The following is a 27,407-nucleotide window of genomic DNA, read 5'->3' as shown; positions in this document are numbered from 1 at the left end:
GGGGGTGAGGCTCAGAAGTCGATGGCAAATATTGCTTTTCTGCCATAAGCATCCTGAATTGATAAAAAAAAAACAAAATGAATAAACATACTGAAATATTGCACTGTATTTCATAGATGTTTTATTATTATAAGTCAATAAATATAAAAAGAAGCCTAAAACTAAAAATGAGAAAGTTACCTTCTGCAACATTTTGAGAGAATGAAGTATAATATTTTATCAAACTGTGCAGCAAAGACTCAGGGGAAAGTTCTGGTATTCAATTGTACAGAGGATGATTATAATTAGCATTATTACATAACTCAAAGTAGCCAGTAGGATTTTGAATGGTCTCATCAAAAGGAAATGATAAACATTTGAGATTATAGACAGCTCAAGTATACCGAGTTGGTTGACAGAAATGTACCAAAGAGCATATTGTATCCCCATAAAGATACACAGCAGCTGCTATGTTAAAAATATATTAATTTAGTTAAAGTAAAATCAAAATAGAATTCAGAAGACAAAATGACATGACAGATGATAAGCACAGCAGGATGAATGCAAAGATGGATGAGTAGTCTGTAGCAAGCTATTTAAAAATTGTGGAATCTCTAAGATTTTTAGTGTTATCTTGGCCCGAAGATGTGTTTCTGTGACTGAAAGATTAAAAAATAAATATTTGGTACAAATATGCCACTCAAACTCAAACCAAAGAATAGCAGGGTTAACTCTGGATAACATATTGTTTAGAGAAGATTTGAGATGTTGAGAACATATGTGAGAGCAGACAGCGAAAGTGGTAACAAAAATATATGCAAAATAAAACGCAAACATGCCTGGCTGGAAGAAGGTAAATTATCATTATCAGTCCATTCCAGGCGTAAGAGTACAGACATTAGATGAAGACACAGTAAAAACAGGAGACACAATAAACACTGTCTGTCTGGTAGATGTGACAAATCCTGTAGCCTGGAAATAAGGAGGCCTTTTTCAAAGGTTGTTACTTGGTCTACGCACAGAAAGGGATCACCTATGAAATCAGAATGATAATGTCTTTCGTGCATAAGGAGAATGTATGTTCACAAAAGCACAGGTTTCTAGATATTCTGAAATCACAATACAGTGAATTCCGGCAGACATGTTGGAACTGGAGAATAAAATGCAGCACGTGGCAGAGGCAAAGAGGGAATGGAAAGAAGGGCAGGAAGAGTGAGACCGTGTGTCCATGTGCAGAGGATGATGGAAGGATGAGAAGGGAGAGCCGACTGCAAAATGGATGAAATAAAAAGAGAGAAAATTAAAAGAGGAGCAATGAAATGAAAAAAAAGAAAAGAAAGGGCAGAGGGCTTGAGGACTGAAGACCCTAAATCCCAACTGAAACCCAAACCCAACCAGCAGATTTGTGAGGTCAGCTGACTCCAGCTCTGTAACTTTGTAGCACTTCATTTCTCTCGACCTTCTATGCCACATTCCTCCTCTGGAAAATGTGGCTAATAGGGGCTGGGGAGATAGCCTTGAGGGTAAGAGTGTTTTCGGAGGAAGTGTGGGGATCTGAGTTCGGATCTCCAGCACTGATGTAAAAAACTGGGTGTGGCTTCGGGTGGGAACCTGTAACCTCAGCACTGTGAAGAGTGGAGGAGGCAGGAGGATCACCAGGGTTTACTAGCTGCCATCCTACTCCAGGCTCAGTGAGAAACCCTGTGTCAGGGTTTGTCCTCTGCAGGAGCACATACAGGTATGCGTGCTTGCATGTGTGTGCAAACAGGCACACACAAACAAACACACACATTCAGTGGATGGGTGAGGGGGAAAGGGAGTGAAGGAGAAGGGAACATATAGCACACACATACACCACGTTCAGAGACATACACAATACGTACGTGCATGTGCACACACAAACACGTAAATAAAATAAAGAGTATCATCCTTGCTAGGCTGTTAAAAATCGAAGGATGCCTAGATAAGCTCCAAGCCCAGCATCTGGACAAAGAGAGCAAGTCTACAGGGCCCGGGCTGGGTGGTGCCGGCTGTGGTGAACAGTGGTGGTGCCGGCTGTGATGAACAGTGGTGGCGTCGGCTGTGGTGAACTGTGGTGGCGTCGGCTGTGGTGAACTGTGGTGGTGCCGGCTGTGGTGAACTGTGGTGGCGTCGGCTGGGGTGGGTCAGTGGTGGTGCTGGCTGGGGTGAACTGTGGTGGCACCGGCTGTGGTGAACAGTGGTGGCGTCGGCTGGGGTGGAACAGTGGTGGTGCTGGCTGTGGTGGAACTGTGGTGGCGTCGGCTGTGGTGAACTGTGGTGGTGCCGGCTGTGGTGAACTGTGGTGGCGTCGGCTGTGGTGAACTGTGGTGGTGCCGGCTGTGGTGAACTGTGGTGGTGCCGGCTGGGGTGGAACAGTGGTGGTGTCACTGAAAACCAGAATTTTGAAAGGAAAACAAGTGAGCATGATAATTGGCTCCTGCCCAGTCTAAAAACTTGTAAAACATAGAAGAATTAAACATGAGAACATTTTGATGTCTAATTTCTTGAATTCCTTATATATTCTGGATATCAGTCCTCTGTCAGATGTGGGGTTGGTGAAGATCTTTTCCCATTCTGTAGGCTGTCGCTTTGCCTTGTTGACCGTATCCTTTGCTCTACAAAAGCTTCTCAGTTTCAAGAGGTCCCATTGATTGATTGTTTCTCTCAGAGTCTGTGCTACTGGTGTTCTATTTAGGAAGTAGTCTCCTATGCCAATGCGTTCAAGACTACTTCCTACTTTCTCTTCTAGCAGGTTCAGAGTAGCTGGATTTATGTTGAGGTCCTTGATCCACTTGGACTTAAGTTTTGTGCACGGTGATAGATATAGATCTATTTGCAGCCTTCTACATGTTGATATCCAGTTTTGCCAGCACCATTTGTTGAAGATGCTTTCTTTTTTCCATTGTGCACTTTTGGCTTCTTTGTCAAAAATTATATGTTCATAGGTGTGCGGATTAATGTCAGGGTCTTCGATTCGATTCCATTGGTCCACATGTCGGTTTTTATGCCAGTACCAAGCTGTTTTTATTACTGTAGCTCTATAGTAGAGCTTGAAGTCAGGGATCGTGATGCCTCCAGAAGTTGTGTTATTGTACAGGATTCCTTTGGCTATCCTGGGTTTTTTGTTTTTCCATATGAAGTTGAGTATTATTCTTTCCAGCTCTGTGAAGAATTGTGTTGGTATTTTGATGGGGATTGCATTGAATCTGTAGATTGCTTTTGGTAAGATTGCCATTTTTACTATGTTAGTCCTGCCTATCCATGAGCATGGGAGATCTTTCCATTTTCTGACATCTTCTTCAATTTCTTTTTTCAGGGACTTAAAGTTCTTGTCATATAGGTCCTTCACTTGCTTGGTTAGTGTTACCCCAAGGTATTTTATGTCATTTGTGGCTATAGTAAAGGGTGATGTATCTCTGATTTCCTTCTCCGCTTCTAACAAAACTAATAGTCAAGGAGAAGGCTAAAGCATATACCTGTGTTATACACGATGGTACGATGATAAATTTACAAAGATAAACATTCTTTACACATGCATGTGTATGTGTGAAGACATGTTTTATGGGCATGGGTGTACATGAGGATTACAAAGCACATGTTCACTATGTTAATTACTTTCTGTTGTGACACCATACCCAACAGGAACAGCATGTGGAGAAAAGGTGTGTTTGGTTCATGGTTTCAGACTGATTGGTCCACACAGTGGGGGAGGCACAGCAGGACAGTTCAGATCCTGGTACTATGGTGGCAAGAGCATATGAAAAAGGTGGTTCACATGCCGGAAGACCAAGGAAGCAGCCTGTAAGGAGGGTTCGAATAAAACCTTCAGAGGCTCAACCCCAGAGAGCTACTCCTGTCACCCAACTCACACGAGCCCCACGAGAGGAGACCAAGATGGAAATCCATGAACCTGAGAAGATGTTTCAAACCCGCACCACGGCCCCACTCACCCCCCAAACAGACAAGATAAAGAGAAACAAGAATAGGCCTTTAAAATTCCCTGAAGATCCTGTGGGATTTATTGATAAAAAGCAGGCAAACATTTACAAGACTTGTCATCTCCACCCAGTACTACCAACCCTTAACCACTACAGAAAATTTTAATTCATTCTGTTCACTGGAAATTTCCACACTCCTGAAGAGACCCAAAGTCCCCAAAACAAATTTCACGTTGACTACACACTTTAATTAGAAAAAAGAAAGCTGAGAATCAATTACGGGGAAATATCAGAGTGGTTTTAATAGCTGAGAATAGAGAAAATGTCTTTAATCACAACACTTGAAAGGCAGAGGCAGGTGGATCTGTGTGAGTCCAAGGCCAGCCTGGTCTACATAGTCATGAGTTCTGGTACATCAGAGCTACACAGAAAGACCCTGTCTCAAAAAAGCAAAAACAACAAAAATAAAACTTAAAACAGAAAAGTGTCTTAAATCTGATCACATCAAAATCAAAACCTTTCCTGAGATAAAAAAAAAAAACCATTATGAAATAGAGACTAGAAAAATAATTTTATGATACCTGTGAATTAAAATAATTAATTTATGAAAATCTAAAGAACATCCAATAATTAGTAAAGAGAAAAACAGTAGAACTTTTTAAAATAAGCATTGGGGCTGGAGTGGTAGCTCAGTGGTTAAGAGCACTTACTGCTCTTACAGAGGACCTCGGTTTGGTTCCCAACACCCAGCTTGTGTGACTGACAATAGTCTCTAACTCTAGTTCCAGGGATCCAAGGCCTGTGATCTCCACTGACACTTGCATGCATGTGTTATGGCTAAACTCACACACACATACACAATAAGTAAAAATAGGAAAATTTTAAAAGAAAATCAACAATTTCCAAATGCCATAAATAAATCTGTTAATCTAGTCATAATGGACTCCTACTTTTGTGTGTCAATAATCAGTTGCTGCGTCTCTTCAGATGGTAGGTGGTGTCTTGTCCACACCCTAGTACTCTCAATTGCCTTCATCCATCTAGGTACTCACATGGCAGCTCACAACCATTTGTAACTCCAGTTCTAGACTTAAATATTGAGAAAAGATCAAGTGATTCTAAGGTGAAAAATTCAGTGACTTACTAATATGAGAAAGTATTTAAGCTCATTAATAATCAAGAAAAGGTAAGTGATATAACAGAGCACTGTTGCAAAATCATTACATTAGCATTTTTTTTGTTTTGTACAGAATCTGTCAATATTGGTCTTGCTGAATCAGTGAAGAAACAGAAACTTTCACATTCCTCTGGTAATTATGTAAATTTAGATAATAATGTGCCCCAAGCAAATTAATATCATCTAGCATAAATGAACTGAAAACATTCACCCTGTGTGTGACACAGCATTTCAGTGTCACGTCTATACTTTAGAGAATATTTGGAAAGTGTTCTATAAGGAGACACATTCACAGAATCATTGAAAGGCTCAAAAGGAATCGAAAAGCCCTTGAAGAAGAATAGAGAAATCAATAAACAAAAGGATCATAAACTGAGTTACTGAATGACCTGTATAGTGTCTGACTTTTGCTGGAAATTTTAAAGAAAACAAAGAAATTACAAATCTTTTGTAAACTCTTATGTATATTATTAAATTTTTAAAATATAGAATATAGGATACTAAATTCATGAAAACATTTTTTTCTGGAAAACTAAAGAAAAAATAAAATTAAAGATGTGACATAACAGGGGTACTAGAGTTTGAGTCTTGAATGTTCACCAGAGGCCATATGTCAATTGGTCACCAACCTGTGGTGGCATTAGCAGGAAGTAGAAGCTTCAAGAGGTGGGACCCAGTGGGAAGGAGTTAGGCCACGGTGGGGGCATGTCCTTGAAGCTGATATTTGGACCTGTTTTAGCATGTCCTTCCATTGCTGTGAAGAGACACCACAAGTAAGGTAATGCTTATAAATCATCTAATTGGGGGCTTGATTACACTTTTAGAAAGTTAGTCCATCTTTATCATGGTGGGGAGCAGACTGGCATGGCACCATAGAAGTAACTAAGAGCTTTACATCCTGATCCACAGGCAGCAGGCAGAGAGAGACACTAGGCCTGGGGTGGGCTTTTGAAACCTCAAAGCCCACCTCCAGTGACACACCTCCTCTAACAATTCCACACTTCCTAATCCTTCCCAAACAGTTCCATTAACTGATAATTAAGCATTCAGACATAGATTCGTCTATGGGGGGCCATTCTCATTCAAAACACCACAGGAACTTAGTCCCTTACTTTGCTTACTGGTCTGCATGAGGCAGACAGATTCTCTTTGCACTGAACATCCATCATGATCTTCAGACCCAAAACAACAGGTCAGGTGACCATGGCCTGAAATCTCTGAAGCTAAAAGCCAGAAAAATATTTTCTTTCTTTGAGGATGTTTATCCCAGGTATTTGTCTCAGCAGAAGAAAGCTGACACATAGGGACTTAAAAAGAAAATAAAAACTGTGGCAAAATAGATATGTCAAATGTTATCACTGGGTCCATTTTTAAGCAAACAGTTCTGTTGCAGTTCATCCTTTCACATTGTGGTAAGGCCATTGCCTCCATCCATCTCCAGAATTGTCTTCATCTTACAGAACTGAAACTGTCCAGTAATATGGCCTCCTCATAACTCTCCTCCCTCCAAGCCCCTGGAACCATGGCACTTTGTACAGGTTTTACTACTTGGTGTGATGATCAGCTTTAACTGTCAACCTGATACAACTTAGAATCACATGGGAAGACACAGCCTCAGTAAGAGCTTGTTTATGCTGGTTCATCTGTAGATGTGTTTTGTGGAGACTGACTTTTAAGGGGACTTACGCGGGACTCAGCCCACTGTGGATGGTGTTATTCCCCAGGCAGGGGATACTGCTCTGTGTCAGAGTAAAGAAATCTAGATAAACACAAGTAAGTAAGGTAGCAGCTGCATGTGTTTATTTCTCTCTGCTTTTGTCTGTGGATTTAATGTCACTAGTTGCCTCAAGCTTTTGCTGGTGTGATTTCACTGCAGTTATGTGGTCTAACATGGACGGAGCTGTGAGCTGAAATTAAGCCTTTCTCCCCTACATTGCTTTGGTAGGATGATTTTTTTTTTTGTCACAGCACCAGAAATAAACATCTAGCTATCCCATATAAGTGAAATCACTTTTCACCCATTTGTGATTAGTTTATTTCATTTATCAAAATGTTTTTATTTCATCTACATTATCATGTGTGTCATCACTCCCTTTCTTTGGCTTGTTGAGTAATATTTCATTGTGTGTGTATATCTCCTTTGCTTATCTGTTCATCAGTCTGTGCACAATTGTTTTGCTTCACGGTTTTACCGTGTGAATAATGCCACTCTTAACATGAGTGTACAAATACCTCCGAGTTTCCTCTCAGTTCTTCTGGGTACATACTTAGATTTAAAGAAGATTCCTTTCTTTCTTTCTTTCTTTCTTTCTTTCTTTCTTTCTTTCTTTCTTTCTTTCTTTCTTTCTTCCTTCCTTTTATCCTTTCCCTCTCTCTCTCCCCCCTCTCTCTCCCTCCCTCCCTCCCTCCCTCCCTTCTTTCCTTCCTTCCTTCCTTCCTTCTTCCTTCCTTCCTTCCTTCCTTCCTCCCTTCCTTCCCTTCTACACAGTCTTACTGTGTTTTCTAGGCTGGCCCAAACCTCACAATAGAGAAGTTCCTACCTTCTCTATTCCTGGATAATAGGTGTATACCATTACACCCAGCAGGACTTTATTTTCTTTTTATCTTAAAAGCTGCATAACTTTTAAGAAAAGCAAAACAAGCTTTGAAGTAAATGAGCCAAGATGTTCACAATCTTTTAGTCCTAGGAGTGGCGCTATTTTTGTAGTTTCCTTGAGTTTGTAGATTTCTTGAGATACATTATAGTAAAGAAGGAAAACTTTAAAAAGAAATCATACAACCCAGGAAGATTATAAACTAATCCAATCATGTTTGTGTATTAAAACCACAACAAAAAGTGTATATGGCCGGACTAAGTGCATCAATAATAAACATAAGACTATTCTAGGGGACAAAAGAGGCTTGGTTTTGGCTGCAAAGATCAAACCTCAACACTGGGAAATCTACTAGAAATTGTTACTAGGCCAAGCAAGAAAGTCTTGTGATTGTTTAATAGACACCAAAATATTATTTTCTATAACAGTTATAATAAAATGTTTAGTCAGAAGAGGGGATATAGGAGTAAGAAGGGGGGCGCTATAGTAAGGGGTAAAATGAAGAGGTTAATGAGAGGATGGATCCAAGCAAGGTAAATGATGTGTTGAGGGGGTGTATTTGTGTGCATATGAAAATATCAGAATTAAGACCATTTTTTCCACTAATCCAAAACAAGTTTAGATTAGTGTGTCTTCTTTATACTGTGGACCTGGGCATCTACCAACCTCTTCATGTGCTATAACCCATCTATAAAATGGAAAGAATGATCACGAGACTTGAATCAAGTGTCATGTCTGTAATTGCCTACAACAATGACCAGCAGATAGCAATACACAATATGTACCAGGAAGAGCATTTGCATGATCACTGATGCTCCAACAAGGTATCTGTGGTGGTTTGAAAGAAAATGGCCCCCAGAGGGAGTGGCATTATTAGGTGGTGTGGCCTAGTTGAAGTAGGTGTGGCTTTATTGGAGGAAGTGTGTCATTATAGGGGCAGGATTTGAAGTCTCTTCTGCTCAAACTTCATTCAGTGTGACATACAGACCATTTCCTGTTGCCTGTAAGATGTAGGACTCTTAGCTACTTCTCCAGCACTGTGTCTGTCTGCCTGCATATTGCCATGTCCCACTATGATGATAATGGACTGAACCTCTGAACTGTAAGCCATCCCTAATTAAATGATTTACTTTGTAATAATTGCCATAGTCATGGTGTCTCTTCACAGCAATAGAAATCCTAATGTAGTATCTTTAGCCCAGTATACTCTGGGGGGAACTATGCAAAGAGATATTCCCTCTTGGCAAAGGCTCTAACGACATTCCCATTTCACAAAATTTTGAAAGAACATAAGAAAGAAAAGACAGAGTAAAGATGACAACTAGAAAAGGAAGAAATGCCATCATGCACAGTACTATGACTGTATACCCATGGAAGCAGAAGGTTTTAAGAAGCTAACTAGTAGATATTTCCTTATAACCTGAATATAGCAAAATAAGATGCTGGCTAGGCATGAACACCCATCTAAGTCATAGCAAAACCACAAATTATTATAATAAAAGTATTAATAGTTCATGTGAGCAATCTTTAAAAGAATTATATCTTAAAAAATTTAAAGAAATTTGAGTAAATATAAAACCACAGTATAGTCTATGATATTTATGTTATAAACATATCGGTTACCTAAATATGTCTATAGGCTAAATACAATGTAAAAGTGAATTCTCTGAGTTTTTACTGAGAACTGAAAAAGTCCTAAGTATTTAAAAATGTTTAGATTTATTTATTTGTAAGAGCTTTTTGCTTATATGTATATCTGTGCACTACATGTGTGCCTGGTGCTGGTGGAGGTTAGAAGAGGGTGTCAGATCCTCTGGAACTGGAGTGATGGGTGGTCGTGGGCCTCTGTGTGGATGGTGGTGACTAAACTTGAGTCCTATGAAAGAACAAGTGCTTTTAACCACTAAGCCATCTTTCCAGTCCCAGTGCTCAGTATTTAAAAGAAGAACAAATAAGACAGACTACAAAACAACGCTGGCATGCTCTGACTGGGCCCTTCCAGATACTGAAATGTATTGTAAACCAACAATAAAAAGATAAGGCATCAACACAAGAGAAAACAAATATAATCTCCTTCTGTGAATTTTGCTTATAGCTTACATTGACATCAAAAAAGTAGACAAAGAAAATTAGTCAATATAACATTTGTGAAATCCAAGTGATTTAGAAAAGGAAGCCGTGTAACTCATAAGTCTAACAGAAATAAATTTTGACTGCATTTGAAGGTTTCTTTTAATTGAACTTAGATATTTAGAATAAGGTAGAAATGAATGTGTAGCAAATGATAGAGAGAATCACTAACAGAAAGAGATAATTAAGGAAATAGAAATATCTCTATGCTTTCTAGAATTAGAAAGCAAAAAACAAAACCAGAAGAAAATATTGTAAGCCCCTGCTCCCACGTTCCTTCTCTCTCCCCAGTTCCCCACCCTTGTCCTGTCTCCTGGTCCCTAGCACTGTCTCAGGAAGGGTGACACACAGCTCACAATAAATGTGGAACTGCTGAGCTGAGACATTAATTATGTTTGGATTAGAAGGAAAATGGCTATGAACAAAAGAATGAGATCCAATGAGAAAACAGAAATATGAAAGAAGGGCCCAGCGCCCTAGCCATCAGAGGATAGCAAATTAAAACAACCAGGCTTTGTTATCTCCTCCCACTTCATTAACAAAAGGCAAATAGGAGCTGGATGTGGTGGCTCCTGACTGTAATCCAGGCAGGAGAGACGCTGAGGGAGGAGGATTGCTGCCAGGTTCAAGGCAGCCTGACCTACACAGGGAGCTCCAAGACAGCCTGGGCTACAAAATACGACCCGTCTCAAAGAACCAAATGGAAAATAGTAACAAAAAGGCAATCAAGGACACACAGCCCGGTGCCCTTAAGCAACAGCTGGGTGGCTGGGTCTTGCACTAGAGAGCCATTGGCAAAGATTTATGGTGATGGTTCCCACTTTGCTGAGGCTTTGATTTGCTCATTTTGAAATGTGGTAAGTCCCAACGATATGCAGATCTGTGACCAGAGCCCACGGATGCCCCATCCTTCCCTAGCTGCAGCGACTTAAGAGTCTCGAAGGGCGTTTTTAATTTCCTCTCTCTGCTCATCTGAGGTCTGGTTTCCCAGGCAGCCAAGGTGCTGGGTGAACGCAGGGAGACCCATCCATCAATTTTGTGGCTGCCATACCATGGCGATTTTGAATCTTGCAATAAAACAAGATTAATGGACTTGACTTCAGTTGCTCTGACATTTCAGCAACAAAGGCTGTGCTTGCCAGGTTTTTACCCCCTCCTCCGTCTCGTTGCGCAGCCATTTTGTAATCAGCAGCCAGGTTTCTTTTTCTCGCTGGGACTCTGAAAGAAAACAGGAAAAGTAAGGTGTAGCGTGGGCTTCGAAAAGACAGATTACTCTGATTTCTTTTAGTCTTCAAAGACTAATGAGGAGTTTGGTGGGAGACTGGCTCTTACAACCATGTTGGTGGGAGGAAGCTTCGTTTATTTCCTTATATTACCTATGAGCATGCACCTAGATGCATTTGGCTTTGGGTAAGCACCTGGGCATGGACAGGGAGAAGGAACGTACAAAGAACGGCAGTAGGAACTCCTTGACTACAGTTTGATATCCTGTAGTTTCAGTAACCCTTGACTGCCCTGATCTATTATGGAAAGTTCCAGAAATAATTCAAAATTTTAAAATGCATGTCATCCTAAGTAGCAAGATGAAATCTCATGCAACCCCACTCCCCATACTGGGACAGGTACCATCATTTTGCCCAGAGTATCCATGTGTTTAGACTACCCACTCATTAACCACTTAGTACTTGAATAAGTTTAAATTAGTTACCAAATTAATTGTAGTTCCTATTTTCAAATAACCTTTATTTCACTTAATAGCCTCAAAGAATAAGAGACGTGATGCCTGTGTTGCTGTTGTTTTTTATAATATACCTGTTCAATTTTGTCATTATTGTTGTTAATATTTTACTATGCTCAGAAGTATCTGCAATTTTAGGCATCCATTGGGGTTCTTGAAATGCATCCCTCACAAGGAAGGGGGAACTATTTACATGTGAGGCATTTACTCTAAGGGAACCCGAGGGATGCAGCTATGGTAGAGGGATGGTGGCTTCCTTACCTGTAACTCCAGCTCATCCTGGCTCCTTCCAGGGTTTTCCTGAGCTCAGATCTCCACAGAAAAGGAACTGCTGTACCAGAGCCTCCTCTGCCCCTTCCTGCTGTTCCCACCATCATACAACCAATATTTTATTATTTTAAATATATATTAAACTATTATTTATACTGCCTTATTTTTTATGTGTGTCCCCTACAGTAGACATTGTGCTTTCCATAAATAGTATAGTGTCTGAAAGTATTTATAGTACACAATCAAGCTAACACAAATGATCTGATTCTCTTTCTCTGATGTTGGTGTTACAGTCCTGCCTTTCTTACATTTCTCTGTGTCTTTGCACAACTTTAAGATCAGGGTCATGGGCAGATGCTGATAGAAATAGGGGGTAAATAGATGAGCATAGCTAGTAACAGCTCATCTTTCTTTACCCAGCATGCACTGCCTCCCAGGTGTTTACGTTCCTTTTGTGGATCTGTTCTCTTCATCTTCACAACATATCCATGAGGGAGGTACTGCTCACATCCACATTTCACAGACAATGGCATGGAAGTGGGAAGACAACTAGTGAGCTCTCGAGACACAGAGGTAGCTGGAGAGACTGCTCAATGGTTAAGAGAGTGTAGTGCTCTTCTTGGGAAGCCCAGCTCAATCAATTCTCTCTCTCTCTCTCTCTCTCTCTCTCTCTCTCTCTCTCTCTCTCTCTCAGTGTGTGTGTGTGTGTGTGTGTGTGTGTGTGTGTGTGTGTGTGAGAGAGAGAGAGAGAGAGAGAGAGAGAGAGAGAGAGAGAGAGAGAGAGAGAGAGAGGGAGATATTAAAATACAGTATAGTAGAGTTGTGTTATGGGGTCAGGGACAGGGACTTCTAACCTTGATCACAATTACTGTACTGGACACACCCTTGACAGCCAAAGAAGATGTCAGTTCAGGTACAGGTAACTGGTAGTTTTGAACCTTAAGTTCCAACAGAGAACTGTAATCCAGTTCCAGTACCCAGCATGAGAATGCTCAAAAATAATCTGTTTAACAAAGAGTTGTGTATTTACATTTGCTCAAGTGTAGCATAGGGAAACAAATTAAAAGAAAGCAATGATGTTTGTAATTTCTATTGCATTGAGATTAATGAGATAATGATGTGGCTCAGAGGCCTAGCAAAGCCTTGGGTTCCACCCCCAACTCTGCAAATTACTACTGCCTATTATAAAGATAAAGAGTGTCCTAAGCACTGGGCATGCATGATCTTCCTGACTCCTTCCAGCACTTAGACCCATGGTTTATCACATCATCTACAGGGAACATGAAAAGGTGAGCATTTGTCATATCAGCAACAAAAGGAACCCTTAGGAGTGAGAACATCATGATGGTTCTAAAAAGGGAGGCTAAAGTGAAGACTGCACATGAAATATGGGGAAAATCTGGAGAAAAACAGGGGTTTCAGCACTGGTATCAGGAAAAGGAGTATTCAGGGGTAAGTCACTATAGAAACAGGATAGGGGGATCACAATTTTTTATGTGAAGTCTAATTCATAAAGTTAAAAACCTTAACAACTTGCATTGTTGACAAACAACATTCAATCTTGTGTGCATATATAGGTATTAAACACACACACACACACACATTGTGGGGACACACATTGGGGAGAGCATGTGTATCTTACTAGGGAGTTCAGGATGGCCTTAAATTCATAATCCTCCTGTCTTAGCCTCATATCTCGAGTGCTGGGATTAGAAGCATGTGCCACCATGTAGTTTGAGAGAGAGAGAGAGAGAGAGAGAGAGAGAGAGAGAGAGAGAGAGAGAGAGAGAATGGAAGAAAGACAGAGAGACAGTGAGAAAGCAATGTACTTACTTTAAAGTTCTGCAGATGGGTAATATAAAATAAATAAGAATACAAAGGACTCTCTCTGGACAGTAATAAAATTAGGACAGATTGTTGAAATTTATAACCATGTGATATAAAACCTTATTCTGTTTTTGGTGCCCATGACTGTGATGTCTATTGGACCACAAAGAAATTTTGATAAAGTCTTTCCACAGTGGAAGCAACAGGGATTTGTTCTCCAAGCCTAATAAAATATTTATTTTTAAATTCAATCCCCTAAAAATTTTAAAGACTATATCCTAAATAATTGAATGGTGAAAGAAAAATAAGAGTAATTATAATATTCTCAATAGATAGAAATAAGAATGTTATATATTAACACTTCAGCAGTAATCAAAAATGGTTATTAAAGAATTTCTAAGGAAGAAAAATGAATAAAAAGTAAGTATTTCACTTTACATTTTAGAGATAGAGGATAAAATAAGGACATTTTAAAAATACTGATATGAAATAAAATTAATGGTTTGTGAAAGGTATAAAATTAATGATTTCATGCAGAGGCTGTATTATCATTTAACCCATAAACTACATATCTTAGTTAGGGTTTCTATTGCTGTGAAGAGACACCATGACCATGGCAACTCTTATAAAGGAAAACATCTAGTTGGGGCTGGCCTACAGTTTCTGAGGTTTAGTCCATTATTGTTATGTCAAGAAGCATGACATTGTGCAGGCAGACATGGTACTGGAAAAAGCTGAGAGTTCTACATCTTGATTCACAGGCAGCAGAAGGAGACTGTGTGCCACACTGGGCATAGCTTGAGCATATTAGACATCAAAGCCTGCCCCCACAGTGACACACCTACTCCAACAAGGCCACACCTCCTAATAGTGCTATTCCCTATGGGCCAAGCATTCAAACACATGAGTTTATGAGGGCCATTCCTATTCAAACCACCACACTACACAAACTTAATCTAACCAGGGGAATCAAGCAACTTCAAATGAGGAAGCTATGAATAAAGAAACATAAAGAATAGCAAATTAAATCTATCCTAAAAGATTTGAAAATCTTGATTAAGCATTTTGTAAGACTGTACCCCTAAAGGCATCCAATCCCCCCTTGATAGTTACTTACTTTCCTTGTAGTAGCTCTATTGTCTGTCTGAAGAATTCTAGTGTTCCCCAGATCATAACTTTGAGGCCATTGCTGGCAAATAAAAATATTGTCAATGATGCCTTCCTGCAATACAAATAATCAAAATGACAGGAATCATTAAATAAAGTACAAATAAAGAGTCTCAATATTCAGTGTACCATCAGCCAGGTTGAAGCAAGGACCATTCTTTGTTCAACCCATTAGAACATGAAAGAAAGGGATAGACATCTGGATTCCTGTCTTTCTTTCATCCCTTTGGCAAGGACACCCTGGACAAGTCCTTTAGTACAAAAGCTTCAGTGAAATGGTGAGAGCTACAATATCTCATTCAAAGGCTTGTCAAGAGGAGTCACTGAGATGATGTGCCTTTTGGGTCTACTCAAGGAAAAGCTCTTGTAAATGTCATCTATTATTCACCAAAAAAGTAACAACTGCAGGATGAATAATCAAGGGAGTTAACTCCAGGACATAGCAGAAAGCTGGAACAAATAGTGAATGGGTTCCATTTTCTGGGCCCTTAAAAGACGTCAATGTTCTCATTTTAAATTACATATTTAATAACATTTTAAACCAGTAACAATACAGTCTCCGTTACAAGGTGTTGCTTATGCCTTGCTTTTAATATAACATCACATTAATCCCCTCCAACAACCCTATGAATTAGGATTTAACTTCTGCCTCTAGATCAAGACGTGGAAGTTCAGAGCATCTAAATAACTTTCCAAGTATCCCATATGGCAAAGATGGAGTAGCCAAGACATAGAAGCAGGCTTCATAGCCCTCCTAGACTTCTACAGGGAACTGTTTCTCTCTAACCCGTAAAACCACATACATGATAGAGAAGAGCAAGCCAATTTCACAATCAGTGGAGATCATTGCCTCCATTCCTCACCACCCTACATGGATAATGGCCAGAGCATGGATACAGGATCAGAATCAGCCACTTGTTAATACCAATACGGTAAGAAAAGAATAATGAATAAATGGAATTATCTTCCATGGGCATCACTCACCTAAAGAGACATCAGTGCATTGCTGGATGGACAAAGGAACTTTTGAAATTTGTTATGAGCTTGAGAGAAGGTTATTTGCCAGGGTGAGTCTTTGTCAAACTTGCTTATGACTTCAAAGAGCCAAATCTTTGTTTCATTGACTCTCTGTATTGTTCTTTTACCTTCTGTTTCATCTGTTTTTGCCCTTGGTCCTTTTCCCTCAATCTCCTAATAGGGAATTCGGCTTGTTCTTGTTTTCTACATCGTTTAATTATTTATTTGAGAATTCTCTGATTTCTTAAAAGTAGGCATTTACAGCTTTCCTCTTGGAACATTTTCATTGTATTCTACAGATTCTGGAATGCTGTCTTTTCAGTTTCTTTTCGTTCTAGGAATTTAACAAATTTCTCTCATGATTAATTTGGTAATTCACTCATCATTCAAGACTGCTGTCTAAGCTCTCTGACTTAGTGGATTTTCTATAGTTTCTCTTGCTGTTGATTTGTAGTCTTAATCCACTGTGAAGATTGAATACATGACATTATTTCAGTGTTCTTGGATTTGTTACTACCCAGGTTTTTGTCCTAAAACATGGTCTATTTTAGAGAAGTTCCATGGACCAAAGACAGTGTTTATTCTGCAATGTGTGGGTGGGGTGTTCTGTAGACACTGTTAAATCTACTTTATCTACAATATCAGTTCTGGTGCTTCATCATTTAAATTTTGTCCGGATGACCTACCCATTGCTGAGAGTGGAGTACATTGTCAATCTGCACCTTACATCAAGTCATATTCATTTTATGAAATTGGGTACAGCAGTGTCTAACATGTGTGTGTGTGTGTGTGTGTGTGTGTGTGTGTGTGTGTGTGTAATTTGTTAGTATCTATCTTTTGTTTAAAGAATTGAAACCTTTAACATTCAGAGCTATTATTAAAAGGTGTGTGAATGTTACCTTGATATTTACAAGGTTGCCACTTTTGATGGCACATAGAATATGTTAAATCTATTATAAAAGGGCATTGGGAAGAGGAAGATCCACATCCATGTGGTCACAGGAAATAATCAATATAGATAAGCCAATGAGAGTTAGGAAAGCCAGTGGATACAATGAAGAAATGGCAACTGTTTCCAAATGCCACTGCAGCCTTTGGTGCAGCCTCAGGACCACAGATACTGTAGGCATCCTTCCCCAAAGTGGATGTAGGCTCCTTGCAAAGAGAGATGGAAGGGCTTCCCTGGGTTTAATGTTAACCTTTTCCCACTCAGGGACCACAAAGACATCCAACTTTCCCCCACCTACTTTGCATCCTGGATACTGAGCTACTTGGAGCCTCAAGATACAAAAGCCACATTTCCTGCTCCAAACTTCAAACCCCTTAGAGAAGATTTCCTAAGGTCACTGATCAGAGCCCCCAGCCCAGTGTGACTGGAGAAGCCAAAGACTGCCTCTTTTCCTCTCAAATCCTTATCTGCTTGTGCTTTAAGCTTTATGCCTCCTCACCTTCTGTAGCCAAGGTGAAATGCCTTGTAAATCAGCTTGCAGTTAAATCATTCTCAGCCTCCAAACCTACAGGAGACAGATGCAGGAATGCCAAGGAACCAACTTCTGAAATTTGGGTGTAGCCCATCCCACCCCAGGGGAGATATTTCCTGCACCTAGGCAGGCTTCCACATCCACCCAGGAGATTTTGCAGGAAGAATCAATTAGAGCCTCTGGCTCTCCCCACCCCAAAGCTCCTTTGTTTTAATTGCTACAAAGAAACATAAAGTGTACATATTAAAGGGATTCTATGTAACAGCCAATAGGCATATATGTCCCATGATACTTCAATTGGGCTAAATACTTATTCCTTAAACGCTTAACTATTTTTTGCTGTAAGAACCCTTCTTCTAGCTTTTTAAAATGTATAGTCCACAGTTATTATCTGTAGTTGTCACACTGTGCCACAGCCCCGGAGCTTCTTGCTCCTATCTTATGTAATGCTCATTGATCAAGATGTCCCCACACCACCCTCATAACTGTCCCTGGTCTGTAATAACCATTTTCAATTTTTATGAGATTAATAATTTTTTACATTATATGTGAGTTTCATTATGAATCACACTGTGCCTGACTAATTTCACTTAACATGCTGATCTCTAGTGTTGTCTATTTTGCACAAATGACAGGATTGCATCCTTTTGTGTGCTAAATAGTACTCCGTTTTGTGTAACACATTTTTAGTATCCACTCAACAGTTTGTAGATACTTGTTTTGTTTACATGTCCTAAGTATTATTTATGAATAATACTTAAGAACATGGGAATATGAAGATCTCTCTTCAACATGCTGATTTCATTTCCTTTGCATATAAAATTTCACTGGGATTTTTGTATCAGATGGAAGCTCCATATTCTTTTAATTTTTGAGGGCCTCCACACTGTTTTCTATAATGACTACTAATTTGCATTCCTGTCGATGTTATCCATGGCTTCCCTTCTCTTTGCCTCCTCATCTTCATTTTTTTTTTTACTATTGTTGTTGCCTTTTTTGTTTGTTTTTTTTGTTTTCAATAATGGTCATTATTACAGGGATATCTCATTATGTTAACTCTTTTTTCTTTCTTTAAACAAAATCTCATGTAGGCCAAGCTGGCCTTGGAGTCACTACATAGTAAGAATAACCTTGAACTCCTAAACTTCCTGCCTTTGCCTCCATAGTCCTGGGATTACATATGTGCTCCATTGTGGCTAGTTTACATGTTTTCGGAATTGCTTAGCATGTAGTAGGCAGTACTCCACCAACTAAGCTGCATCTTCAGTCCCTTATTATGGTTTGGTTTGCATTTCCTCAGCACTTGTGTGGAACTCCCCTGGGGTTCCGAAAAAGCCACTCTAACCACAGAATCTTATGACTCAAGGGAGCTGAATTATCTAGCCATACTGTGGCAGTTCCACTCAATGGTGAGACTTTCGACTCAAATGACCCATGGAAAACTATGCTAGTATGAAGCTGGAAATTAGTAGGTGCTCAACAATGTTGGCTGGTACCCAAGAGCCAAGCTACCTGACAACCTTCATACAACAGAAAGTTTTCCATGCCCTTTTTATCAGATAACTACTGGACTTAAACCCCTTAGTAAGTCAAACCTGGCTCTTGGTATCTATTAGTTCTTTCTTCTTCAAGCTTGTGTTCCCCCTCCCCAAAACCTGTACACACCGTTTTTTGCTATCTAGATGTGAAAAGTTTGAAGAATCAATGTAAAAAAAAACACAAAGCAAAGGGTAGGTAAACATGTGAACTGCCAGGAGAGGTTTCAGAAGTGGTCCCAAACTGCTTTGTTCAGATCACATGTAACTGCCCACGGTGTTTCTAGTCATTAGTATACATCACTGGCACAGACACCCTGACCACAGACAACCAGAATATCTCTCCCCATTGAAAGAAAGTCCAAAACAAAGCAATTTTTTTTATTTAAAGACTTATAAAATGGGAGAATATACTCTCTTGTTACTGGAATCACTTCACTTTATAATGAGTCTTTACCCTCTGAATTTAACCTCAAGCGCCAACCATGCATAAAGAGAATGCAGGAGAATGCAGCCTGGTAACCAGCAAGCCTTTCCCACAGCTTTTTTGTCATTACAGTGGCCATGATAAGAATATCCCGTGTGTGTTGATATGAGGAGCTGAGGGACATGATATGGCTGGTCTGGAAGCAATGTATATTGGGGTGAGTGGCCATGACTGATCTAGTAAACAGTGTGTGAGGGTGTAAAAGCCTGAAGGAAATGATCATGGTTGGTTGGGAAGCAATATGTATGGGTGTGAGGGGCTGAGAAAAATGGTCATGAGTTCTCTAGAAAGAGTAGGCATGGGTGTAAGAATCCATGGGAAATGGCCATGGCTGATCCAGGAGTTTCTCCAGGCACAGAGATTGAAGCAAGCAAATACCTTCCTGTGGTTTGGACCAAAAAGAAAAGCATATTATCCCTCAAGCCTCTCCTCTCCTGTAGTGACAGGGTCACAGATCTACTTGAAAATGGCCATTCTTTGGACCTGTCCACTAAATATGGGTCACAGGCTCTGGGACCTCTACTCCCTTCCCACACCTGGTCCCTTCTCCAGCACAGAGGTCTGAAGAAGAAAGGAATCTCAAGAAAGGAAGATTCACCAAACTAAACTAGTGGGAACTCATGAACTTTAGACCAACAGCTGTGGAGCCTCCATAGGACTGGATTAGGCCCTCTGCATAAGCAAGACAGTTGTGTAGCTTGATCTGCTTAAGGGGCCCCTGGCAGTAGCATCATGATCCATCCCTGGTGCATTAACTGACTTTTTGGAACCCACTGCCTATGGAGGGACACCTTGCACAACCTTGATGCAGGGGAAGGGGCTTGGATCTGCCTCCACTGAATGTACCAGTCTCTGCTGCCTCTCTGTGGGAGGCCTTACATTGTCTGAGGAAGGAATGAGGGGTGGGCTGGAAGGGGAAGGCTGGAGGGGCAGGAGGGGGGAAGAGAGGGAGAATCTGTGATTGGTATGTAAAATGAATAAAAAATTCCTAAAAAAGAAACAAAGAAAGGTTCCAATTAAGAGCCTTCCTGCAAGGTGTCCCCAATATACATAAGGACAATCTGCCAGGGAAGGCTTCAGTTTACAAGGAGAAGGACCTCAGGGCTGCCTTTCTTATTTCCCCCAGGAGGCATCTCATCAACTATGTAAAATTTCCCACCTCTTTTATAAAGATTTTTTAATTAAGAAATTTCTGTATAAGGTAATTGAAACTTATTAAAAAGCATAGGCAATCAAGTTACAATCCAAATTCACCACCTGGGTCCGACCAGTTTTGACCTGTTATCAAACTGTTCTGCTTTTTTTAAAGACTAAAAATGACAGCGGTCAGCATTCCTGGCCTCCTAAGTTCATAAAGCCAGAGTCACCTTGTGTAACCCTCAAGATTGCGTGTAGCACTGTAACATGGGAGTTTGACAGCAGAGCTCATGGACCATAAAAAAATAAAAAAACAAGCTCTGTAGTTGCTAGTCCTGCCCCTTAGTTCCAACATTTATCAAGGAAAATTTGGTGAATCAAATGAGATAATACATCTTTTTTTTTTGTTTTGTTTTGTTTTTTCAAGACAGGGTTTCTCTGTAGTTTTGCGCCTTTCCTGGAACTCACTTTGTAGACCAGGCTGGCCTCGAACTCACAGAGATCCGCCTGCCTCTGCCTCCCGAGTGCTGGGATTAAAGGCATGCGCCACCACCGCCCGGCCGAGATAATACATCTTAACATGGCTCAGTACATACAGTCACTCAATACCTCTTAGCTGGCTATCTGCATAGAGTACCACCAGCACCACTTATTTTTTTTTTCCCAAAAACGTCTACAGTATATTTATTTTGAGATTTGAATATGTTAATATATAGATTCAGCTCATTGTTAATGAGTTATAATATCCCATTGTGTGAATATATTTCAATTTAATTATGCATTGCCTTATTGATGGACCCTTGAGTTCAGTCTAGTTTTTCTCAATTGCTGCGATAAATCAGTGCACATCTCCATGGGCATATGCGAAGATTAGCTGCCTGGAAGGAAAGCTGCTAGTTGCGCACAACTTGAGGCTCCGTAGATATTTTTACTTCCTATAAATATTCTTGAGCTCTATCCTGGGATGCAATTAAGTTACTTGAAAACATTTTGATTCTTTGGAGACTTCGCTTTCAAGCTTTGTTAGGTAGGACCAGAGCAGCCTTAATCTAGGGCTAATTTTTCCACGTGATTGATTACTTCTGATTACTCTGACATCCAGTGAATATTGAGAATTTGCTGCTCTGCCCGACAACACAAACTGTTCTTGTATGAGTAGCTCCTGTGAATTTTTGCAATTGTTTTCCCATGGCCTCTAGTAGTGGCTTCAGTAAATGCACTGCTGGATATTCAATTGAAGACTTGAGGAGAACCATGTACAGACCCCTTGGTCTCTTGTTTTTGCAGCCATTTTTAAGGGTTTTTAAATTGAATTCCTTACTTATAGTTTGATGAGCCTCCATTGCTCACAGCTGAGAACTTTAATACAAAAATATTGTTACATCAGCTTTCTTTTGGTATGAATTTGCCAGACAGAATCTTTCTCTTGCTCCTATATTTTAGGCACATATCTTGTACATGGCATATAGCTGTACTTAAAATCTATTTATAATCCAATCTAACCATCTACATATTATCAAAGAGGAACTTAACACTCTTCTGATAAAGTTACTAATGTATTTGGAATTAGTTATACTTTCTTCTTTTGCATGTTCTCTTCAGGCTTTGTTTTTATATTTTCATTTTCTATCTTCTATTAGGCTCCGTGCTGGCCAGTTTTATGTCAACTTGACACAGGCTAGAGTCATTTTACAAAAGGGAGACTCAATTGAGAAAATGCCTCCACCAGATTGCGTGTAGGAAAGACTGTGATGCATTTTCTTGATTGATAATTGATTTGAGAGGGTCTAGCTCACTAAGAATGGTACCATCTCTGGTCAAAGGGTCCTGGGTGCTATATGAAAACAAGCTGAGCATAAATAAGCCAGTGATCAGTGTTCCTCCATGGCCTCTATTCAGTTCCTGCCTCCAGATTCCGTCTTGCTTTGACTTCCTGCTCTTTGAGTTCCTGCCCTGACTTGCCTCAGAGATGGACTGTGAATGTGAAAGTATAAGCTAAAACAGACCCGTTCCTCCCTGAGTTGCTTTTGGTTGTGGTGTTTTATCAGCGCAATCAGAGACCCTGACTAAGACAGGCTCTTTTGAGATTTCACACACCCTTTCTTCCTTTTCTAGCCTTAACCGGGCTCATTGAGCTTGTTTTACTCACTCATGACCTCTAAGTAACAGTGAAATCTTCAGTATTTCCTGATGAATGTGTAACCAACACAAACTGAAGTTAAGCCCTTTGCTATGCTCTAAGACATTGCAAAAACCATACAACATTTGGACTTCTCCCACTTTCTTCACACCTTCCTGGTGACTGTCCTTAGAAATTACCCAACAGAAATAGAGCCTGCGTACTTTTATTTGTATTTTTCATATAGAAGCTAAAAGAAAGAGTTAAATTTATTTTGATAGTATAGGTTACTTAACATAGTTTATCAAAATATTACCAACTTAACATGTAATCAATATAAAATAATTGACAAAATATTAGACAGTTCTAATGCTAAGTTCTTACACTCTGATATGTATGTTATAGTATATCCCAATCCAGATAATGAATTTTTATCAGACATACTTAATCTGTATATAGATTTTATAAAATTTATTATTGAGAAACTAGATTCCAATACACAAGTTGCTCCAATTAACTAGAATGTTTTCCAATAACTAAATTGATTATAAGTAGTCACACTTATTTTGATTTAATTGTGTAAGTTACACATAACAAGAATCACCATTTACCTATTTTAGGTGTATGAGTCAACAATACCAAATATATTCAGATTGCACTGCAGACAATCTCTAGAAGTTTTGTTAAACATGAAAAGAACTTAACATACATTCCCATCAAACAACTCTGTCTTTCCCCTCCCTTCAGTCAATGACAATCTCTATTCCATTTCTATTTCTATAAGGTTGACTACTCTGGATACCACACATAAGTAGCAAATGTATTTGTCATTTTGTGCCTGGTTTATTCCATTAGCATAATGTCTTCAGTGTTTACTCATGGAATGACACATATCATATTTTTAAAGGCTAAATAGCATTCCATTATGTGGTATATGCCATGATTTTCCCCTTGAGTCATTGACGGACATTATGTTGCTCTTACCTTTAGTAAGTAGTGCTGCTATGGACATGGGTATAAAAACATTTCTTCAAGATCTCACTTTCAATTATTTTGGGTTTATAGCCAGAGTAGAATTGCTAAATCACATAGTACTTTCTCTCTATATATATTTTTAGTGAAACTATCATGTTGTATCCACAGAGGCTGCATCAATGCATAGGGGTTCCAATTTCCCTTTACCTCTACCAACATTTGTTATTTTGTATGAAAATAGAAATTTTGCTTACTATCAGAAAGATAGTATGCTGTGGGATGGTCTGTATGTCAAATGTGTTGCTGATTGGTCAATGAATAAATCACTGATTGGTCAGTGGCCAGGCAGGAAGTATAGGCGGGACAAGGAGGAGAAAGAGCTGGGAAGTGGAAGGCTGAGTGAAGAGACACTGCCAGCCGCCATCAGGACAAGGAAGATGTAAAGTACCGGTAAGCCACAAGCCACGTGGCAAGGTATAGATTAATAGAAATGGATTAATTTAAGCTGTAAGAACAGTTAGCAAGAAGCCTGCCACGGCCATACAGTTTGAAACCAATATAAGTGTCTGTGTTTACTTGATCGGGTTTGAGCGGCTTGGGACTGGCGGGTGAGAGAGATTTGTCCTGACTGTGGGCCAGGCAGGAAAACTCCAGCTACAAATGGCATCCAACGTGGTGGCAAGAGTTTCCACCTAAAAACTGAGAAAAAAGATTCTAAAACGGAGCTAAAAACAGCTTCCTAATTGTCTCTCTCAAATGAGCGGCAGCTGCCGGTTTGAGCTACTGGCGGGTTCCTAGTGTGCGCGCTCGACCTGCCGCCATATGGCGGGAATGAGGCCTCTGCAAGTGGCACATTAAGCTGCATTGTGGATTTAGCCTTTGCTAGTACAAAACAAAAAAAGAGGTTTCTGGGCTACATGCTGCTTGGATAAAAGCATAGACCCACGATGGCTCCCAGAGCTGGCGGTAAGCATACCGCCGCCGCCACGTTGGGAAGCTGAAGTGGGCGGAGCCAGCAGCCACAGCACCAGCGCCGTTTCAGGCTTAGAAGGCTGCAGTTCAAAGCAATAGGCTCAAGCTAATACAAAAAAATAAGCCACATAAAGATGGCTACCACACAAAGAATCTGGATTATGTTCTCTTTGATATTCGTAACTAAAGAAAAACATTTGATTACAAAAGCTGTTGAGTTATGCCAAAATGTATATTTTAAAGGTACCTTGACTTCAAAATTTGGATATAAGGATATGTTGCTTTGGAAAGGAGATTCTGCTTTTGTTTCCACAGAAAGCCAGAGGCTATGGATTTGTTACAGATTAAGACACATCAGGTTTGACCAGCCAAGACCACCTGAAAGGTCTCCGATGACACCATGGCCCAGATGATCCAACATCCAGAACCGTTTCAAGGCAACTGGCTCAGATGATACAGCCTCACGGACTACTCCATGATCCTAAAATTTTCTTTGTTTCCCCAGAAGATACAGCGCCCCCCTCCAGCAGGAAGTAGTAAGAGAAGCTACGCCCTAATTCCCAAATATACCAAGCTGACTTTGGAGATGTGTAAAGGTTAAAACCTTCCTTTTTAAGAAAAGAAAAGGGGAGGTGCTGTGGGATGGTCTGTATGTCAAATGTGTTGCTGATTGGTCAATGAATAAATCACTGATTGGTCAGTGGCCAGGCAGGAAGTATAGGCGGGACAAGGAGGAGAAAGAGCTGGGAAGTGGAAGGCTGAGTGAAGAGACACTGCCAGCCGCCATCAGGACAAGGAAGATGTAAAGTACCGGTAAGCCACAAGCCACGTGGCAAGGTATAGATTAATAGAAATGGATTAATTTAAGCTGTAAGAACAGTTAGCAAGAAGCCTGCCACGGCCATACAGTTTGAAACCAATATAAGTGTCTGTGTTTACTTGATCGGGTTTGAGCGGCTTGGGACTGGCGGGTGAGAGAGATTTGTCCTGACTGTGGGCCAGGCAGGAAAACTCCAGCTACAATAGTAGATATCCTAACAGACACAAAGGGGTTTCCTATTGTAGCTTTGATTTGCATTTCTGTAATTACTAGTGATGTTGAGTGTATTCTCACATACTTTTGGTCATGTGTTTATAATCTTTAGAGAACTGTCAATGCAAGTATTTTACTTACTTTTACATCATGTTGCCTGCTTACTGTTATAAGATTTTTTTTATATACTCTGTATTTTTACCCCTTATTAGAAACTGCTTGAGGAAGAAGCCATCCTTTTCCTACTGTGTAGTTTTGTTAACTCTATTGAATCACATGACCTTCTAAGATGAAGCTGATTATAATATTTTTATCTTGTTGCATTGGTGAACACATCAGTCTTTACACCAGCATGGTGTTGCCTGAACTGCTGTACATGTGTGCTGTGTTTGAAATCAGGAACTGTCACATTTCTAACTTAGTTCTTTTCCAAGATTACTTTAGTTACTTAGTGTTCAAGATTGCATTTGAATTTCAGGATTTTCTCTCTTTCACACACACACACACACACACACACACACACACACACACACACACACCACAAACTGGGATTGTGAGAGAGGATTGTATTGAATCTGCAGACCACTTGGGTAGTATGGGAATTGTGTTGATATTAAGTTTTCACAATAATCCCAAAACACCTTTCTGCTTACTCGAATTTTTCTTGGGTTCTTCCAACAATGCCTTATACTTTTCTGTGCATAATCCTTCATCAACTTGGTTAAGTTTATTGCTAAGCAGTCTTTCCATTCTGGTGCTATGTCAAATAGAACTGCATTCTCCATTTCTGTTTTTGGAAAATTTGCAATTTATAACTAGTTATTTGAGAATTTTATACAATGTATTTTATTCTTGTTCACCTCCCTCCCCAACTCTTCCCAGATCCACCATCCCTTCCCTATCACCCATCCAACTTTGTGTTCTCTTCTTTTTTTAACCCATCAAGTCCAATTTGTACTACCCATATACTTTTAGATGTGTGGAACATGGTTGACCTATTAGGGGCCAAACAGTTAAAGAAAACTGACTCTCCCTGTTCCAGCAGCTCTCAATTGCCAATAGGTCTTCAGTTAGGGGTGTAACTTCATGCCTATTCCATCCCCTCCACATGGGATTTTGTCTAGCTTAAGCTTGCACAGGTTTTGTGCATGCTGTTACAACTTCCAAGAATTCATATGTGCAGCCTCACTGCAGTTTCTAGAAAATACTGTTTCCTTGTAGTTATCTACTCTGTAAGGCTCTTAAAATCTTTCCATCCCTCCTCTACTATGATCCTTGAGCGTTGGGAGGAGGAGCATGATACAGATGTCCCACTTAGGACTGAACATTCCATAGTCTCTTATTCTCTGAACTTTGGCTAATTGTAGATCTCAGTGTTAAGCTCCATCTATTGGAAAAAAAGAAGCTTCTCTGTGAGGGTTGAGAGATGAACAAACTTGAGTATAACAATAAGTCATAAGGAGTAAGTTTTGTAACACTGTGGCCATTTAGCAAGATAATAGCAACAAGTTCTCCACTAAGGCCTATGACTCATCTAGTCTTGGTCCTAACACCAAGTTTTATTTTGTGGAGCAAGCCTTAAATATAATCAGAATGTGATTGGTTACTCTCATGACATTTGTGCCACTATTACACTAGTGAGTATGTCTTGTTAGGTCATTATTGTAGCTTTCAACATGAACAGTTGGATAAGATTGATGATTACTTTTGTCCCTCGATAGCATGCATAATAGCATGTAGTCCCTGCCCTGACTTGCCTCAATGACAAGCTATTAGATGAAATAAACCCTTTCCTCCCCAAGTTCATGTT

General features: G+C 39.9%; 1 protein-coding gene across 4 annotated transcripts in view; it reads right to left on the bottom strand.

The window, feature by feature from the left end:
- Positions 1 to 7,536: 7,536 nt before the first annotated feature.
- Positions 7,537 to 27,407, bottom strand: part of Mthfs (methenyltetrahydrofolate synthetase) — a 266,405-nt gene continuing 246,534 nt past the window's right edge. For 2 of the 4 annotated variants that reach the window (XM_052716501.1, XM_052716510.1), the window contains one exon: positions 7,537 to 11,057. In XM_052716501.1, the coding sequence (XP_052572461.1) occupies positions 11,025 to 11,057 (33 nt within the window). In that variant the 3' untranslated portion in view covers positions 7,537 to 11,024. The other 2 variants (XM_052716485.1, XM_052716477.1) reach the window with 2 other exon arrangements.

Source organism: Peromyscus californicus, unplaced genomic scaffold, assembly GCF_007827085.1.
Source record: "Peromyscus californicus insignis strain IS unplaced genomic scaffold, ASM782708v3 Scaffold_11__1_contigs__length_118956290, whole genome shotgun sequence".
In the NCBI taxonomy this organism is placed as follows: domain Eukaryota; kingdom Metazoa; phylum Chordata; class Mammalia; order Rodentia; family Cricetidae; genus Peromyscus; species Peromyscus californicus.
This window is presented reverse-complemented; position numbering and strand designations above follow the sequence as displayed.